The following is a 20,467-nucleotide window of genomic DNA, read 5'->3' as shown; positions in this document are numbered from 1 at the left end:
CAAATACATGTATCTATTTATCTATCACCCTACTCTTGGTACAAGCTGATGACAATGATTTCCCTTCTCTCTCCACTTTATCATGCATATATCTTCAAATAGTTTCCTTACTATTGATATAATACGTCTACACTATCTTTATAATTTTTTTTACAATTTTGTGGCCTATTTTAAATAATGGAGTCTTATACTTCTCAGTCTACAGAAGTATTTTATTTGGAAATGTCTGAACATAAATTAATTGAAAGTTTTGCTCATTACTTCCCCAACCTTTAAGTTAGTATCAAAGTGATAGAAAAATCAAGAATTCCATATATACTTTGATATGAATGATAAAGCTTTGTGGGACTAGTTGCAGGGCTTTATTATGGTCTGTTTGGTGGAGAAATCTGGGTCCTTTCAAGATGCACTTCTTTTCTGGAGCAAATCTCTAGTCATTTGTAAAATAAATGTTACAAAAGCTTATTTACAGATGCAGTTTTAATAGAAAAAGGGAGATGTAATTAGTTCTAAAAGTGTTATTCATCTACCCAGGAGACCAAAAATGTAACTTTCCTGTTTGTTTATTTTGTACTTAAAAAAACCATGGTGGAGCTTGCATGCTGAGACATTGAAAGCAGTCATTAAAACTATAGTATGAGCAATAGGAACAGATCCTTAATGCAGATGTTGCTGTAGTATATTAAGTAAATCAGTTATTGAGTAAGGCTTAAATTAAAATGATGGACATATATAAAAATAAGCTTTTGTAATCAAAAGGAAAGGTTTTAAAAGTTTCAAATGTCTGAGCTGAAGATGATTATAATAAGGTGGTTTAGTGGGACGTTAGCTACCGTGAGAACTACACTACATGGATTCTTTTGTCTGTCTGTGGTTTTAGTGTTTTCAGTAAAATATATGGATTGAAATACATTAATGGATTCATACAGATACGTTTTTAAATAATAATAAAAATGGATACCTACTATAATAAAAAAATTATTTTCTAAAATATTGAGGATTTCTTGTGTAATTTAGATTGATCTAGGTGTAACCAGACTGCTGTATTTGATTGTTGATCCCATTTGAAATGCACGCTACAATGAAAGTTTCTCAGTTCTGTACTACCTTCTGAGCAAGCTACCAGTTTTTTTTCAAATTACAAATTCTCTTTGGTTCTGAGCATGTAACTCCTTTAATTAAAGGGACTGCATCTAGTCAGAGCTGTTGAAAAGTTATCAGCTAGTGTTATTCCCATAAACTGTACTCTGAAAGTTTTATTTTATGAGGATTGTTCATTATCAGGGTAATGGACACTCTCTAGGTCAGTTTCTCAACAGGTACAGTACTGTAGATTCTCCAGTATTTTGCATATTTAAACTTATCTCTCATTTCTTTAGAAATGCTGCCATTCTCAGTCATCTTCTCATAGTCTGTCAAATGTTTCCTTAGCTATCTGTCGACATATCATGCAAAATTTGAAAACTTTAAAAAAAATAGGGATCAGAAAAGCAAGTTGGAGGTGTAGAGCTTAATAAGTAAATAAGCTATAGGTTTGTTTACTGACAACACTATAGGTATGAATAGATACTGAATTGTCCCTGGTCTAGAGAGATTTTGACAAAGAGGACAGAAGCATTCTCTCTCTCTCCCTCTCTCTCTTTCTCTCTCTCTCTCTGTGTCTCCATCCCTCTGTCTGTCTGTCATCCCCTTTCTCTATTGCCCCGTTTCTGGCTCTGTCACCCCCCCCCCCCGGTCTCTTTCTCTCTTTTCCTTTGTCTGCATTTCTCTCCCACCTTGTCTCTCTCTCTAGTTCTGTGTGTGTGTGTGTGTGTGTGTGTGTGTGTGAGTCTTTCTCTTTCTCTCTCCCCATCTCTCTTGTTTCTCTCTTTCCCCATCTCTCTGTCTCTGACTCTGTCTCACATTCGCACCCCCTCTCTGTCGTGCCCACGCAACCCCTCTGTCACATGTGCCCTCTTGCTGGTTGCTGCACACACTCTTTTGCTCTGGTGCGCCCTCTCCTTCACGCTTTTGCGCTCCTGTTCCCTCTCTCACTCCCTTGCTCTCTCGCCTGCCCACTCGCTCGCTTGCTCTTGCCCTCGGTCTCACTCGGCTCACCCTCTCGCTTTCCCTCTTGCTCTCTATGTCGCTGGAGGAAGTATCAGAGGTAAAATTATGTCAGATGATGTTCCATGTTGCACTATTTAACTCCAGTAGACTAACATAGGTTGTAACTCAGTAAAGTGTCCAGCACATTCATTTCTGTCAGATATTTAACTTTCACTTAAACTGTTGCTCTATTGGTACAGAAGGTAGTTTATAAAACATCCAACAGTAAAATCTTGGGTGCTGTGACATTGAGTTGAGTGCATGCATTATAAATTACCTTTTTTATAAATGAATTCTGCATATATATTATGAAAAAGTGCTCAAAGAATGTTTTTTGTTCCAGTTAGGTTTGCCCATAGTGTTATTCCACAAAGTATGGATGTGCATAAATTGATGCATTTAGTGTTGTGTTGTTAATAGAATGCAAATGGCAGATCTTAATGCTATATTAAAATTGCTTGCATAGTAACATTTAATTGTAACTGAATGTTATTCTGTGTATTAATATACATTGGAATATTCAGCATTTATTTTTACCTACATATACATTAAATTTGTATATACATGTATACATTGAATAGTGATTCATCTGAAGTATAGCATATCATATTTATAACTTTAAGTTTTTGTGCATTTTTGTAAGATACTAATTATAGTATTGCTGTGCTGTACTAAAGGTGCTTATTTGTGGGTAGTGCATGTCTTTATTGTTTAGATCATATTGCATGTTATTGATGCATGTTTGAAATTTATTGTGTCCTTCAAGGCATGATAGGTGGCTATCCACCGGTGCTGCCACCTTTGCAGGGCCCACTTGATGGCATTGTTAGCATGGGCAGCATGCAGCCACTTCACCCTGGGGTGCCCCCACCCCACCAACTTTCGCCAGGTATGCCAGGCATCCCACCACCGGGTAAGAATGTTCATTCACTCATTATTTCATTTTCATGTGCTTACCATTTAACTAGCTCTTACAGGAACAAACTGCAGCTTGCTTGTTCATAGCTTAACTGCTTGACTGTGCCTGAACTTTTTTAGGTATGTTTAGCTGTAATGTACCTGCTGTGCTGCTGAATATACCAGATGGATCCTAAATGTCTGTTGAACTTAATGGAATATTTATAAACATTGACAGAATAATATATGTAGTGAGCCAGCAGCAAAATAGTTACTGGATACATCTATATGTTTATTAATACATAGTGGTTATTACTCATTTAATTTAGTACTTGTATAATCAGGTACTAACTGCACAGTAACCAGAGTTACTGAGCAGTAGCGCCGGAGAACACCTTTTTAGTGATTCTACTGTGCAAGAGCCTAATCATACTGCGCAATAGCTTATTAGCACTGTTTGTCCTGTGACACGCTACTCTGCAGTTAGCGTCTCATGTAGATGTGCCCCCCTGAAATGTAATATTCCACTTGCTAAAAACTTGTGCCTTTGCAGCCTGATTTACTAGAAATTTGAAACCCCTAAAACAGCTTAGTTCTTACACTCATATGTGAGTATACTATGCAGTTACTTTTTATTGGCCTAAAAAATTAGGTGTCTTCCTGGCTATTCCTGATGAAAATATTTTCCATCTGTGCATTTTTTTTAATATTTAGTTTAAATTCAGCCATCTGACTAAAAATACCTATGTACCAATAATAGGTCAGATAAATAATTACATTAAAATATTACAAGATTAGAAACTGGTACTGAATTTTTAAGTCATCACATAGAATAAAATTAGAAGCAGTCCTCATCTTTGCAATTTAGACCTGGGATTGGGCACATTTATGGATTAATTTTAAAATTGTAAGGAGTCTTATCCTTGATCATAAATTATCCAACAGTGCTAAAGACTGGTCTTAGATTATGTCCAAGGCTTAAAATAATGTCAGTTCAAAGCATATTTAGGTAAAATAAATCAATATTTTATTTAAGTCAACAGTTACTTTGACAAAAGACAGCATTTTCCCCATTTCTTTTTGTCTTCTGTGTTAATTGTTTCAGGAAAGTGTAGTGAATTATTATATCAGGCAGAAAGGGAAAACTCAGTGTGTAGGTAACACTTGCCTCTAATGTCACTGATTTCTCTATTCTAGGAAAATTGACTTCATCCAATTTGCTGATGATTCTTTCTCCTTTTAGCTCAACGATGTAATCTGGTTTTGCTATTTATAATATTATGTTCAGCAGTTAAGGTGTTGCTCTATAAGGGAAAAGCAGTATCTTTAGTTCCATTGGTAATGATAGATGCTTACCTATAGTCCTGTTGACAGGACTTTGTGTTTGCATGCAAATCACTTTTAAAAGCAATCTTTCAGCACTGGTTATGTAAACTGCATTCTCATTGGTGTATACGATTCATATTAATATCATGAGTCGGCATAGTACTTTAGCTTAGTGATACAGCTGCATGCTATAGTCTATCTCCTGCCCACCAAGCCAGTAAAATATAAGAGCATAATATTAAAGGTTTGGTATATACTCCAGTATTCTAGGTTTAAGGGGATATTTGTTTATTAATCCCAACTGGAAAAATCAGCAACATGCTTTGTTTCCTGAGTCACTACCTGAGGAAGGGCACTTTTGTGCACAAGTTCTTGTCCAACACTTCTCCCAACCATATCGGTTTTCTAATAAAAAGTATTGCCAAACAGACTTTGCTTCTTGCATAACAAATTACATCTGGTGAAATTTATACTTCATTTTCAACTTCAAAATAAATGTAATTTGATTATGACAAAACTAGAAACGCAAGTAGAAGATCATCATTAAGAGTAGCTTTCATTTTGCTGTTTAGTCTCAGGCAATTTTATTTAAAATGTAATGAATTGGACAATTGAAAAAGGTTTGTAAATTTTTGTGTGTGACTTGCATTGTCTGTTCCCTGGTACACTTCTAGCAATAGAGAAAATGCCTCCAAAATATTTCTGCAAACAGATTCTTTTTTTCCTTCGGTTTTGAAAGTTATAATAAAGCAAACAAATACTGTGAATCTGTCTTGTCCTTAAGAATATTCAAGTCTCCTCACTTTTAATAAAAATGTTTTCTGTATTAGAGGGATGATATGGTACAGCAAAACAGAAATGTCATGGTTTTGCTAGTGTTGAACATGGGAATATTTCTTATTTTTACTTAGAAGAGGTGGCTGCTATCAAACAAAGGCACAGTTTGAACTGCAAGATTTAGTCAAGAAATAATATAGTAAAAAGAGAACAAGAAAATTAGTAACTTCTTTTTTTTAATTGAGAAACAGCTATTTTTAATCTAACATACTGCATCCTGATGTGTTACAGTTTTGTTCTGTTTTTCTCCTTAATCTTTAAATTTTCTTTTAAAAGTAATGTTGCTCTCATGGCTAAAATAGTAACGGTATTAAATCAAATAGTGATAACAGAATACAACTCTATAAAAAGAAGAAAATAGAAATTATCACTTTGCTAAAATTTTGTTTATATTTTGAAATATAGGTGTTATAAGTCAAAATGTATCTTCCATGGTAGGCACTCCAGCACCAGGAGGAAACCCATTTGGACAGCAGGTAAGAAATTTTGCCTTATTTATGAAACTGTAAAAGTCCTGTTTATTTATTGGTAGATGATTGTGCCCCCTCTGCGTTAGTATTAGATCAGTGTCTCAGTCTTGTCCTAATGCAGGGACAGGCAATTATTTTGGCTAGAGGGCCACTTAACAAGTTTAGGCGAGCTGTTGAGAGCTGCATGGGTAGCACCACCCCTTAACAGTTGTCCCTGCACCCATTCACTATTGGGACCAAAAGTCCTGTCCCCTAATTCCTGACCTTTGCTACCAGAAGTCCCTCCCCTTGCCTCTCAAAAATACTGCTTTTGGGAGGGGGGTTACCATCTTAGAACCAGAAAAAAAAAACAAATCGTACACTAAAAGTCAAACACCTACTAAAACATGTTTTAATTTTATTACAAAAAATATTTACCATGATTTGTGTTTGTGTACCATATATAGAAGGGATACACTAGCTCAGAAATAAAGTCTTACTCTTATATATTTTGTGGGGAGGTGTGTCTATGTGTGTTGGGGGGGCATGGGGTATGTTGTGAAGTGTGTATATGTTGGTGGGTGTTGTGGGGACAGGGTGTGGGTGTGTGAGGTTTGTGGGGTGCAGGGCTCCCCCGAACATTCCCCCCATAATGTGCAGCCCCCACTGCCGGCAGCTGCAGCAGCAGGGGCTCAGGGAGCTCATGCCAGGTGTAGGCACTGGCACATGGTGAGGCGCAGTTCCAGCCAGCGCAATGTGCAGGGGGAGGAGTGCAGCTTGCCCATCCGCCTCTATCATTGGGGCTCCACACTGCATGCCTGCAGCTCCCCCACTCACAAAAAGGAAACCCCACGCTGGACTCCGTGGGGAAGCAGGGGGCAGGGCTCCCTCCACTCCTAGTCCGTGGACCTGCACAGCAAGGGGCAGGGAAGAAAACCAGCTCTAGCACATGGATTCCCCCACTGCAAGTGTGGGAACTGCAGGCATGCCGAAGGTAGGGGCAGCAGCAGAAGCCAGGTGGGAACCGTGGGGGCTAGGCTGGCTTATGCTGCATTCTATGGTCCTGGCATTGCAGCCAGGAACAAAGTGGCATGGTATGGAGCTGACCAACACAGCTGGCCACCTCCTGGCAGCACGCTGTTCCCAGCTGCAATGCCAGAACTGTAGAACGCACCAGGAGCCAGTTCATCCCCTGCAGTTCCCAGCTGGGTCCTGCTGCCTCTGCCCCTGGCCCTTGGGGACCATGGATTCCCACCCACTGACGCTTCCACCCCACCCCTCACCCCTGCACTTGCCACTGCTATCTTTCTCCTGATGCTTTCTTTCTTTCCCCACTTGCTGCCACTGCTCCCCATCAGCCCACCGCTCCCCACTGGCCCGCTGCTCCCCACCCACAGCTCCAGCACCATGTGGTTCCAGCTGCAGGTCCAGAACCATGTGGCTCAGCAAGAGCCAGCCTGGCCTAGCTGGCACCACACAGTAGCCATCTGGGAACTGTGTGGTGCTGCACCAGTAATCCTCCCCAGCCTCCACCTGTTCTTACCTGAGTTTCCCTCTCCAGCAGAGCGAGGTGGGGAACAGTCCCAGGGTCCCAGGCCAGAAGCCTCTTCGAAGGCAGAAGCTTCTTGTTGGGGGAAGGAGTGGGGCAAGGCCAGTGGGCCTTGCTGCAGCTCCTGCTGGCTTCAACCACCGGCTCCCTCTGGGTCCTGATGCCACTGACTCCTGTCATATTTAACAGGCAGTCAGGGGCAGATAAATATTAATTTTTAAAATTTTTAGGGCCTGTACAAGCCGAATAGAATGGCCTGGTGGGCAGATGCAGCCTGCAGGCCATATTTTGCCTGCCCCTGTCCTATTGTACATGGTCTTCCCTAATAAGATCTAAAACCAAAGTTAATCTGAGAATTTATTCTTATTAAAATACCTGGCTGGAAATATAATGCATATTAATCCACAGTTTCTTGGCCAAATTCTAATTTGGTTAATTCAGTTATACCTAATTAAGTGTCATCTCTGCCTTTAAATGACAGTATTTTTATCTTCTCTTAAGCCAATGTGAATCATTTCTGTTTATTGTTAAACTAATGATAATGCCTTCTGGTTTTTATGTGAGAGAAAGCATTGCCCTTTTTCTAAATAATCATTCAACAAGGTTATATGGCATTCTTATGCAGAGTGCTTCATCTGGGGAGAAGTAACCAGCAACATGAATGTAAGTTAGGAGGAGATGCCCTGGCCAGCATGAACTAATAGCATACTGGGATGCATTAGACAATGCGTCATGAGCAGGGCTAAGGAAGTGATACTTCTTCTGTACTTGATGCTGGTGAGACCCCAGCTGGAGCACTGTGTCAAGTTCTGGGCGCCGTACTTCAAAAACACATGGAGAATCCAAAAGGGTCCAGAGAAGGGCCACAAGAATGACTAAGGGCCTGGAGGGCAAACACTCCAAGTAAAGCATAGGGGTCTAAGACTGTTTAGCCTAGGGAAGAGAAGACTGAGGGGGGACTTGGTGGCCGTCTGTAAGTATGTAAGGGGCAAAGATTGGGAGCTAGAAATGTAAAACTGAAAATATTTATAAGCCCTGTGTCTGCCCCTTCTGAAAAAAAACCAAAAACCCAAAAGCCGGAACCCTGGCTTGTTATTATGTCATCCAAAACTCTTACCCTGTTTTAAGACATTTTGTTTTCTGTGCTTAAATTCTGAATAACAATACATTCTAACACAGAATTAAACTATTAGTCTCTTCCATGTTGGCAGGGGACACATTTGTCTGAGTATTTCCTGACACTTAAACACAATATATATGACACAGCTGAATAGATTAAAATAGTGATGTGCTTGAACACATGCAGCTGAACCAAAAATGCAATGCTCTCATTCCTGTTTTGTCATTTCAGATGGGAATTCTTGGGCCACCCAGCCAGCAAGCACCACCTCCGTATCCAGGTCAAAGCCCAGCAAGTCAGCCAGTTATGCAGCAGCCCACAACTCCAATGTTTGTTTCCCCTCCACCAAAGACACAGAGGCTTCTTCATTCTGAGGCTTACCTGAAATATATTGAAGGGCTTAGCGCTGAATCAAATAGTATTAGCAAGTGGGACCAGACCCTTTCAGGTAAGGTTCTCCACACTAATTTGGATACTGACAAACCAAGTATGTGTTTATTACTTTGGATCAATTATTTCTTTATTATTCCTTTTACAGAGGTTATCACAGGGGCAGGCAAAATCTGCCCCATAGGCCAAATCCAGCCCGCCAGGCCCTTCTATCTGGTTTGTAGGGCCCCTAAAAAATTTAGAAAATTATTTATTATCTGCCCCTTGCTGCCTGTCAAAGGTGAGAAGGCTCCAGCAGCAGTAGGACCCAGGAGGAGCTGGCAGCAGGAACTTGGGGTGGCAGAACCCAGCAGCTACAGCAGCAAGTCCTGCCCAGCCCTACTCTCACCCCCGCAACTGAAAGCCTCTGCTCAGCACCCTTGGGGCTGTTCCCTGTCTCCCTCCAGGAAATTCAGCTAAGAACACGGGGTGGGAGGGAGGCAAGGAAGGACCATGGGCAATCACCTCAGTCCTCAGGGCCGAGACAGGCTGACTTCTGTTGATTCCTGCGGTCTGGAAATGCAGCCAGGAGTCTCATGATGCTAGAGCAGCTGGCGAGGGAATGGGGAGGAGCACCGGCGGTAGGTAGGAAAGTGGGGAAGTGGTGGCAAGTTGGCATGCGGGAGCTCAGCAACAGCTGGGTGGGATCACACTAGTGTCCTGGAGCCAGGTCCAGTAGGGGCCCAGGACAGGGCAGCAGAGTGCAGGCCTGGGCTGGCAAGGGCTCTATGGAGCAGGGCTGGGCTGCAGCAGCAGGGATAGCGGGGAAACAATCTAACTCCGTAGAGCCCCTGCTAGCCTGGGTGCCCATGCTCCTGCCACCCCACCTTGAGCCCCCGCCAGCTCTGGCCCTAGGACACCAGCATGGGCCCTGCACTCCCACCCAGCTGTCGCTGTGTTCCTGCTCACTGCCGCTGCCCCCCCCATCTGCTGCTGCCATTTTCCTGCTATTCTGCCCCCCGCCCCATCTGCCCACCAGCCACCCTGGCACTATGTGGTTCCCGGCTGCATTGCCGGACCACAGGACTCAATAGGAGCTGGCTGGGCTGGCTCCATGCAGTGCAGCTGGGAAATGGTGCTGGAGTGGGGGGTGGCGGGTGGGGATGTGGAAATGGCAGGAGAGGGACAGTGGTGGTAGATCAGGTGTGTGGGGGAAGTGGTGGCAAGTGGGAACACAGAGCCGTGCCAGTGCCCCAGGACCAGGAGCTGGGGCCTGGGGGGGCGTGCAATGAGGAAGGGACTAAGTGTGCATGTGTGTACAATGAGGGAGAGACTGAGTGTGCATGTGCTCAGTGAAGGAGGGACAGTGTGTGTATGTTCGTAAGGTGAGTCCCACGCACACCCCACCATACACATACACCTACACCCCCTCGCACTGCCATGCATCCAGACCCCAACACCCCTTCACATACCCCAGCCACCCTCCCCCTCCACACATGCCACACAGCCTCCCCAGCCACCCTCCCCTCACAACACACTCAGCCCCTTACAAATCCCACACTCCACATATCCACATACACCCATGTGCTTCCTCCCCCACACCCCGCATACGCACACACCAACAGCTGCCCACAAACCTATACCCATCCACTCATACCCCACCCCCACAATATACAAGACTTAATTTTAAGCTGTTGTGCAATCACCTCTATGTACACTACACAAATGTATATCAATCAAGACACAAATGTTTTTTGAAATCAAATTAATGGATGTTGTAGTGTATATTTGATTTTTTTAAAATATAATTTGGTATTTTTCTGGTTCCGAGATGGCAAACTCCCTTGCTGAAAGCAGTACTTCCAGGAGCATGGGGAAGGACTTCTGGTGACAAAGGTTAAGGATTAAGGGGCGGGATTTACGGTCCCAAGATGGCAACCAGGGGGCGGGGCAACTATCAAGGAGCAGGGCTACTCAGTAAATGGTGCTCCAGCCAAAATAATTGCCAACTCCTGCGTTATCACAGTCTTGGTGGTAGTAGTAGTAGGCATCTGTCTGTCTCGCAAGACAATAGAATTACTCTGAGTTAGACATCAGCTCAATGAATATAATCCTCACGTTAAACAAAAAAAAGTGAAGCCGGTAAACAGCTACAAAAACAAATGTAGATTAGAAAATAATATTTTACACTTTAAAGAATAGAACAGGAAATATCCAACTGAAATACTGGTCTGTGTTGCTTTCAGCAAGGGTAACAAAATCAGATGGCTATAACTATAGTCATTATGCTGAAAACATAATTTAAAATTATTAGAAACATAAAATCACTGACTGTATACTTATACTCTCCTTGTTCTACAAAAACAAGTTGGTTATCCCTTTAAGAAGATATTACTGACCCTTTTCTGATGGTCAGAGATATTAACTGATAGGATATGTGGGAAAGTCAAAAAAGAAAATCCAGTATTGCTGTTGATATTGCAGTCAACAATGGCAGAAAGAAAAGTCTGCTTCTGATTCTGGAGAGTAGGTTTATAGTGTTATTGTAGCAGTGCTGGTTCAGGAACCATATGTTAATAATAATAATGCAGTCAGTTTTAATTCCATTATGTATGTGAAAAACATCTTTTCATTTTTCATTTACATATACATAATGAAGTTAAACAAAAGTTTTACCTGGTGTTCAGTTTCCATTGTAGCTGCTTCTTTCCCAGACCTGAGCAAGAGCATTTTATACATACGTTTGACAAACATTTCTCTCAACTGTACAGTTGGTCAACGTGGCGGATCGCAATTGGGGTGCTCGCCACTTGGTGGGCTGTTGCAGGCAACAGATGAGCCCTCATGGTAAGCAGCAGGGAGGACCCCCCCCCCAGTAGCCATTTTAAGGGGGTACATGTGTGACAGAATACTTCTGGTGTCTGCCACTTTAAGGCTGAGAGCAGGCAGCTAGAAGGTGTGGTCTAGCCCTGATGAGGCAGCCATTTTAGATCCAGGCCCTCAGGGCTGAGGAAGCAGTCTGCTGCTGGCAGCCATAGCAGCAACACCTGGCTGAGCTGCTGGTCACAGAAGACCCTGGAAGTAAGGGAGGAAGGCAGGAGGTTCCTAGGGGACCCAGTGGGGTCCTGAGCACCAGGAAGAAGGCTAGGACCTAGTAAGAGCAAAGCCAAGCCTAGGCATGGGACTAACAGCTTGTATGCCTACAAAGTGGATCTGGCAGGAGTGAAGCCAGGGGCTCAGGTGAGCCCAGTTGAGCTAGGCCTCGGGCAGCATTGTTGGGGGTATTAGGCCAACTCGGGTTAGAGTGAAGGCTGTATGGTGGAGCCCGGGAGGGACCCCTTAGGCGTATGGGGGGTCAGCAGTTGCCAAGCTGACTTTCTGATCCCTTGCACTGGTCAATGCAAGAGGGTCGGGGCCTGAAGGCCAAAGGGCAATTAAGCCTAATGTGAGAGCTAGGCCAGGGCCACAGTGAGCTATCAGGCACCCCAACTGACCTAGAGGCAGGGCCAGAGCCTATAAGGGCTCAGTTGCTTCCACCGCCCCCCACCACCAAATTTCCAGACCTATGAGGACCCTATGGGCTGGATGACCCAGCTCTGCAGCTTGAATCTTACCAATGAACTGGGGGTTCAGTACTGCTGTATTAACAGGGTAAAAGATCACAAAATATATTTGATCTGATTTTCCTTCTTTTATATTGAAGAAATTCAAGCCCTGATGCACACTGATTGTAAGTATTGTGGCTCTAAGAATTGCCGCCACCCTCCACTCTGAGTCTAGCCAAAAACCCCTGCCTTCGGTAACTGGTGTTTTTAGATTACCAGCATTCCCCAATCCCCATTCATGCCAGATAACAGAGCTTTTACTGTAGTATGAAATTGTATGCCTGTGTGCATGTGTGTGTATACAAACAAAGCGGTATAAAAAACATTTGCTAAACAATGGATGCAGTTTCTAAAGAAGAGCGTTTTTCTTCCTCCTTTTTCTTCAACATTGGTTGTTTTATATGTTAAAATTGGTAAAGAGAGATTGTATGAAAAAGACAGCTATGTTAATAAAATTTGATCGCATACAAAATATCATATTCAACATAAAATGTAAACAAGCATGCAAGTGCAACAGAAATCAAAGATATGAGTGCATACTAAAACTTATCAATGGGTTAATTCTATAAATGGTATTTTAAAAATCTAAATAAGAATTAATCTAAATGCTCTGAAATACAGAACTGTGAGAGAGAGGGAAGTACAGTATAATAGTTTGGTTTTTTTCCACTAATTGTAGAAAATCATAGAAGACAAGGGACAAAGCATGTTAAATAGGAGCAGTGGGTTATCGAGCTGTTCTTTAATTTTTCAGCACGAAGACGAGATATGCATCTTACAAAAGAACAAGAGAGCCGTCTTCCTTCACACTGGTTGAAAAGTAAAGGGGCCCATACCACAATGGCAGATGCACTGTGGCGCCTTCGAGACTTGATGCTACGAGACACCCTGAACATCCGTCAAGCATACAATATAGAAAATGTTTAATCACATAAATTGCTTCTTTGATACCAACATATGAGAAGTTTTGTGGAACAAAAGCTGTTTTAGTTGCAGGGTGGGGAGAGAACAAACAATAATTTTTATTGCATTTTACTGTACATTGCAAGACCATTTTTATATAAGAACATTTTTAATAAGCATATTTCACTTTTTGTTATATTAAGTTGACTTTATCAAATACACAAATTTTTGCATATGTTTCCTTTGTTTGAAAGGCGATTTCATATTTGGTTTTGTGTAGTCAAGATTTCATCTTTCTTATACTATATTGCTGAAAACCTGATGCCATCAACTTTTTATATAAGAAAGAAAAGCAAAACAAATAAGTATTTACAGATTAGTTCAGAAGTACAATGGAATGTGAAATTAGTCATAGTTTACATCTTAGAAGAATGTATGTACATGTGCTTGTTTGTATTAGCCACTTCCAGCAGAAGTGTCACTTGGATGTGAACATAAGCTTTATTTAAATAAATAAAGGAAAAGGTAAGGGGTGCACTGACACTAGCAAAAATCAGATTGTAGTTCATTACCAATAAAGCTCCACACGTAGCAATGGTGGAAGTGCTAGTGTAGACAAGATACAGGTGTATTGACTGCTGTGTTATCCAACCCTGTCCAATTATTTGATGGTATAGACAAGGCCATTGTGATCTCGAATCAGTTACAGAATATTTATGCATACTTAACCACAAATGAATGCATTTAAAAGGTGAAATTCTTTATCTGCCAAGACCTGTCATCAGGGTTCTGTGACAACTCCTAAAGCAGTGTAGGGAGTTGCATTTCCTGTGCGGTTCTAGACTCTTTAATTGCAAGAGAAATGCAGAGCTTTGAATTTATTCAGATCTTGGAAGGTAAGTAAAAGAGGGGGTAAATTTTCAGCAATGTTGTTTAAAAATATACGTGATGTTAAAATTGATGTGTTCTGTTAATAATTTGGTATTTGTAAGACTTTTTTGTGGTTTTTAAGTGACTTAGTTCACCTTCATCAAAGTACTACAGTACAGATTAAAATAATTTTGACACACACATTTAGCTTTAAAATAAAATAATGCAGTGTGTGCAAAATCAATACAATCTATACCAGAGTTTATAGTTGGAAAGAATAGGCTACTTGCATTACAAACTTTTTCTTAATTTCTAGGTACACGTAGTGTCTATCCCAGTTTTGAGGGTTGTGATATCTTTCTGTTCAGAATTACCAGTCAGTTTAAACCAACCTACCTACCTTTTTAACTGCAAAGCTGCTTATCTAAGTTAAATCCTTTTATGATACTTCATCTGTTTTCAAAAGATTTTGGATTGTAGTAAATAATAGAAAAACATATGGGAAAGCAATGTTACTTTAAAAAATTGACTATGGTGATCACTGAAGCGAATGATCAAGCCGTAAGAGCTAATTTATTGATATTTCCTCATCTAAGGAGTGAGTGAAGTACTTATCATAGACATATTTTAAAAACCCAGAATAGAAATGACTTCTTTGAGTACAGTGGGCCAAACCTTAAATTTTTGCTTTCAAATTAATAACAGGGATGATATCCTTATTACAGAGATAAAGGAAAGTGCCTTATGCAAGTATAAATTGTGACTAATCTTATGCATTTTGTTAATGTTTTCCAGTAGTCACAACTGGAAAACTAAATCTTTAAACGTTACTGATGTGAAGGAACTATAGGTAAACAGTGTGCAGAGAAACTGTATTTGTAATTCTGAGCCCTACCGGTAATCCGCCCGTGGTATATTAACCCTTTCTTTAGTTTACCAGCCTTTTTTAATTGCCAACTTTGTTTAATAGTGTAGAAATATTTTGCAAACATTTTGGAATCTATATATACTTAGTATAATTTTAATATACATTCATATGATGATCAGCTTTGCAGTTAACAACCACAAAGACAGAACATGGAGCTGAAACAGATAAGCAGTAAATTATAGTTTTTGGGTGTTTAGAACCATCATGGATTGTATTAATAAAGTCAAATCTCTTTTTAAGCATCTAACAAAGTTACACCAAAGAGCCTGGAATTAATTTTACTTAAGTTATTTTTTTATTTATTTGAATTTTTCTTTTGAGGACTGGATGGTACTCCCTATTGAGCCTATAAAATTCAGGTCTTTAATTTGTCATAAAGGTCAGTGTTGGTCAACTTGTAGCATTGCGTCTTTCTCATCCCATGGGCTTGGGTGGCACAGCCTTCACTGCTTCTGGCCCTGGAGCAAGGGATTGGAACTGTAAACATCCTGGGTCTCCTGTACGGCAGTGCAGAGCACTACCAATAGGCCACTAGGCTGGTCCTAATCAATTATATTAAACTTTGTTTATTTATTTCAAAATCATGTTTCTGTATGCTGGGGGCATTTCAGTGGAGAATGCAGTAAAATTTAGCATTTAATTACTATAATCTAGAATTTCACAGGCAGCAAAAGAAACTTTTCTAACTCTGAATAGTTTAAAAGAATAAGATGTTTCTCTTTGTGGGCATTTGAACCCATCACTTGTTTTTCATTGCCACTCATTGTATTGGCATAAATGAAAATTTAATATTAAAATAAAAGTATGTATGGGAAATGGTTGGCTTCTGTAAGAATGCAAAATAGATTAATATAGGATTTGTATTTTAGTAAACCAGTTGGAGGCCATGGATTATTCATTTCTTTTCCTCATTCCTTCCCTCTCTTCCCTCCAAGAGAAAATTTACTATGGGTGTTTATGTAAAAGAAAAAAAAAAGCTCTGATTTTTTTGGTATCGGTGATCTTTTCAACATATGTATTCGGACCTGGTTAATCCATTCTGGGCTTTTCCTTACATCTGTGTACCCAAAAAGTTTGTGGTAACCAGGCTTTTAACATGTATGTACCATCAACTTGCTTATCTGAGGCTTTTTAGTTTTAATAAAATAGTTTACGAAGTGATTTGGATTAACCAGGTTTGATTGTCCTATTAAGACTTATGTTCCCAAAAATTTATTTCAAGTAGCTCTGTCTCTTGAAAATCCAGATTTTTGATCAAAGTGTTGGTATGTGTAGGGATCTATGCACAGGGGAAATGAGAGGGGTGTGTGCGAAGAATCAGTAGGCAGTATTCCATAGATTGCCCTGAATGCAGCAGGAAATTCCTAGGCTATAATGCCAGGACAATGATGCTGGAAAATACTGGTAAACGTTGACCCCTGAGCAATATGACCTTGTGAAGGTCAGGGACTGAAAAAATAAATTAGTAAAAGGGAAGGAAGCAGTAGCAAACTAGTCATGATTGCAATGACAAAATAAAAATCTGGACTGCAAGCATAAATTGGCAGTCTCTCTCTCTCGCTCACACACAACTAGAGCAGGACTAATTCCGGACTTTCTTTTATGTGTCTGTCAAGTAAGTTAAATTAGAACACTAAAAATGAGGAAAAACAGCTTTACCTACCATTTAGTATTAAATTTCAGATACTAAAGAAAAAATATGGAAAAAAAACATTTTTAAAAGAGACACCTAATTCAGGCTTTAGGTTTCATTGCTATAAAATTTCAAGGACAATTCAAATTAGATGATCAGAATAACGTATCATATAACAATTAATGTGCAAAAATGAATAACTCCCAAATCAAGAGAGTATAAACTTTACTTCTCAAATTGATTCAACATTCATTGGCTTTTTAAACTGACTGTTCACAGCCCAGTACCACAGAGGGGCCTCTACAATCCATTTTAGCAACAAATTTTCTGATCTGAAACTTGACTCCACATATACAATTTTTTTTTATTCCTAATTTTTATTTGCTATCAAATCTAACTTAACAGCCTAATGGTATAATGGTCCCAACTCATTGCACGTAACTTTTAGGAGAGCCCTCTGAGCCAATGATGAGTTTGACTGGCTCATTTACTCTAGCAGTGCTGCTAGCACTGCTTGTACCTAAGATTGCCAGACACTTCTGTGATTAAAAACTTTCAGTCTTTTTGCAAAACTTTAGCTGGTTTGGGACTGAAATTTTCCATGCCAGGTGTCTACCTCAGGATGATTTTTTTGAGAGTTTCAGTAAAAATGAAAGGATTGGTTGGATGGAACAGGGGAGAAAAATCTGTTACAGCACACTCCTTTCTGGAACTTAAAAATCCCTGAATCTGTGTTCCTTCGTTGTCATCAAGTATCTGGCAAAGTCTATGTCTTACTCCCCCCTAGTAGTGCTCCATATAGAGGATTACTACCCATAATTGCACGTAAGTGGTTGGTTAGCTGTATTAACCTGAAGTCAGGCAGGAGCTAGGGTGGGGTATGACTAGTTAGAACACAGATTCTCAGCCGGAGTCCCTTAAGATCCTTTTAAGAATGTAGCAGGATGCAGTTTAATATTAACATTGTTAGATGTGTGAACATGATTCACAAGATAAAGCCAGAGATTTCAAATAAGAGTCCACAGTGTTAAAAACATTCTGAACTGTTGTGGTCTTTTTGAGTTCTTTGTAGTAGAAAAATTGCTCTGTTATTTTTCTGTAGTCAAAAAACAAGTGAAAACTAAGAGCTGCCATTTTCCAAGTTGTGTCTTGAGTCTAAAAAGATTAAGAACCACTGAGTTAGAGACAAGTTCAGAGAGGCATGAGCTTTTGTCTGATTAAATGGATATCTATGAAAGTTCTTACCTCTGAATCAAATGCCAGCCTGCCCTACTTCAATCTAAAATTGGCATCAGGTATTAAGTTAGCTGAAGTGACAGAGGTCTATGTTGTGTCTCAGGTTTCTAACCATGCTGATGAACTATGTGGGTGTCAATTACACATTCTGAAATATCTTTTAAATTTCCTTTTTAAAACATTTGGCAATTACACAGAACTGCTCTAAAAACAATGAGAGTTTGACAATCACACAAAAGTTAGGAAACATCAGAATATAAGAGTGTCTATGACCTGAATTTGGTCCCCTTATCTAATATGATAGTGTTTAATTGTATGATTGCATACCACGTATTCAACAGGATAGATCTGCCCTAAAGATGCCTCAGGGTTATGTAATAAAAGGCAACTTTTGTCTGCAGGATCCCCCACCATTGTCATTAGTAGGATGTGTAGCAAAAGAGTGGAGAAATGGATTCTTTCTTCCTTTTGCTGTGGAGTTCCTGTATGATGCTAAGCAAACCTTCTTTATCTCCTTGCCCAACTTGAGATAGTTTGATTTGCAGACGTGCTCAGCATTCACTGATAAAATTGATATAAAAAGGAGCTGTACTTTTAAAACAGAGTACTATAAAAATGTTAAGCATTCTGAAAAGTAGGCGTTTCGGCAAATCAAGCTAGGTACCTGAAATTATTGGATCTTTTTTACTTTGATTTTCATGCCTCAGTTTCCTGTTTGTAAAACAGATTAAATCATTTTCTCCAATGGATGTTTTGAATGGAATAAAGAATACGGTACTCAAACTTTAGTAATTAGTGCCATAAAAATTAATTGTATGTTGAGAGCAAGATTTGAATAATATGCAATAAATAACACTCCAAACAGGGCTCTATAATGAGGATAAAAAAATATTGAACAGCTCTAAGAACCATCTAACTTGAGTGCTTAAATTTACAACTTTAACAGAATATTGGGCATAAATTTTAAGTCAGAGTGGTGTCCAGAGAACTTAATTAGCATAAGGAATGATTTCATAGTAGTAAAGCTTAGCATGTGTTTGAACTCAGTTCCTATACCAAATAATTTAACTGCCAGAATTACGAGTCTATTACTCTTACTTCTAAAACATGTATTTCTCTCCCAATTGCTCACTTGCTGTTTATGCTTTTGTTCCTCTAGCAAACCATTCTCCCCCCTCACCGAAAACAGATGTGGCCCTGTTTATGGACTGTTTTCCATTTTATAACAAAGCTCTGCCTTTCATCCATTCAAATAGTAAATACCTAGATGGTAAATTATTTTTGGCACTGCTTGTTTCTTTAATGAATGAAAACTATTTCCTTGGAAGAAGAGCCCTTTGGAGTTAGTGAGATATCTGGTCACACCCATACAGCATATCACAGTTATCCCTGTGTTTGCCCCAGATCTGAAAAGTTGCAAAATCAGAATAGAGGCATTGCATCAGGGCTTATTGGTGGAAGGAACTGCCCATAGGTACAATGGTACCAGGGATTCCCCAGCACCAAACAAAGCCTCTATTGGGTGGTCAGCTGTGTGGGAGTGACTAATAACATCTTTGTGGGAGAGGTGTTGGTGGATGTTATTATGAAAGTGCTGCCCTGGTCCACCTGGCATTTCTGCTGCCATCACTGCAAACCACATTTTTCCCTACCTCCCACTGCTAGAAAGCACTGGAGAATGGATCCACTTGTTTCAGCATCATGAGCTTGTGCCCCAAACAATACAGAAAAGGCACTGCCAGTTCCTATTCTGGTTGATGGGCAACTTGCCTTTGGGCGCTCCATGCAGCAACTTAGGAAAGACAACTGATGGGAAAGAAGCTTGTGCTTGTTGGGTACCAGTCAGGGGTACCTGTGGCTATGTCCAGCTCTCCTGTACCAGCATTTGCTAGCCCAAAGATGTTAACTGCAGGTCAGGATAATGTGTCTGGGCTGATGTGGGAGCATCTGCAAGCTATAGAAGGGCATTTCTGGGCCAGGGAGAGAAGCAACCAGTGAGAGTGAATCATTGTGGTCAACTGGGACAGTGAGCAGTGGCAGGTGAACTTCTGCACATTATAGGGCACCTTTGTGGAGACTTGCACTGAGCTGGGCCCCTACCTCCAGTGGCAAGCTGCCCAAATGAGGGTTGCCCTTATCTGTTGAGCGGTGTGTCACCATTGTGATTTGGAAGCTTGCTACCCCAAACAACTTCCATTCTGTGGCAAACCATTTTGATATTGGGAAGTCCACAGTGGGACAGGTAGTACTTTAACTGGGAGGTGGGTCTGGTAAACCAATGGGTGATGGCCCTGCAGATCATATACTAGCCAACTGACAGGAAGTTGTGGACAGATTTGCCAACTTGGGGTTCCCCAACTGCATCACAGGTATTGATTTCACACACATTTTCCCTAGCACACTGGCCCCAACTTTATCAACCATAAGGGATATTTCTTGGTCATATTGCAGGCAGTTTTGGCCATTTCATGCACATAAATACCGACTGTTTGGGCAAGGTGTATGATGCAAGATATTTAGAAGCTCCATTCTCCCAGAACTGAATCTCTTGGCATGCCTAACATTGAGATGAAGGGAGTGACTGTAACCCTACTGGTATCTGGGGAACTTTTGTCTACCCACTCCAGCCATGGCTGATGATGCTATTTTCAGGCCAC

General features: G+C 40.6%; 1 protein-coding gene across 28 annotated transcripts in view; it reads left to right on the top strand.

The window, feature by feature from the left end:
• Positions 1-18,598, top strand: part of PBRM1 (polybromo 1) — a 126,682-nt gene extending 108,084 nt beyond the window's left edge. For 18 of the 28 annotated variants that reach the window (XM_090021514.1, XM_090021520.1, XM_090021519.1 and 15 more), the window contains 4 exons: positions 2,855-3,001; positions 5,554-5,624; positions 8,498-8,714; positions 12,995-18,598. In XM_090021514.1, the coding sequence (XP_089877640.1) occupies positions 2,855-3,001; positions 5,554-5,624; positions 8,498-8,714; positions 12,995-13,167 (608 nt within the window). In that variant the 3' untranslated portion in view covers positions 13,168-18,598. The remainder of the gene's footprint in view (positions 1-2,854; positions 3,002-5,553; positions 5,625-8,497; positions 8,715-12,994) is intronic. The other 10 variants (XM_090021530.1, XM_090021526.1, XM_090021516.1 and 7 more) reach the window with 2 other exon arrangements.
• The last annotated feature ends 1,869 nt before the right edge of the window (positions 18,599-20,467 follow it).

This window comes from Crocodylus siamensis, chromosome 11, assembly GCF_052110815.1.
Source record: "Crocodylus siamensis isolate JL-2025a chromosome 11, ASM5211081v1, whole genome shotgun sequence".
Classification (NCBI taxonomy): domain Eukaryota; kingdom Metazoa; phylum Chordata; order Crocodylia; family Crocodylidae; genus Crocodylus; species Crocodylus siamensis.
The sequence above is the reverse complement of the archived record's forward strand: the minus strand, read 5'-3'. Positions and strand labels throughout refer to the sequence as shown.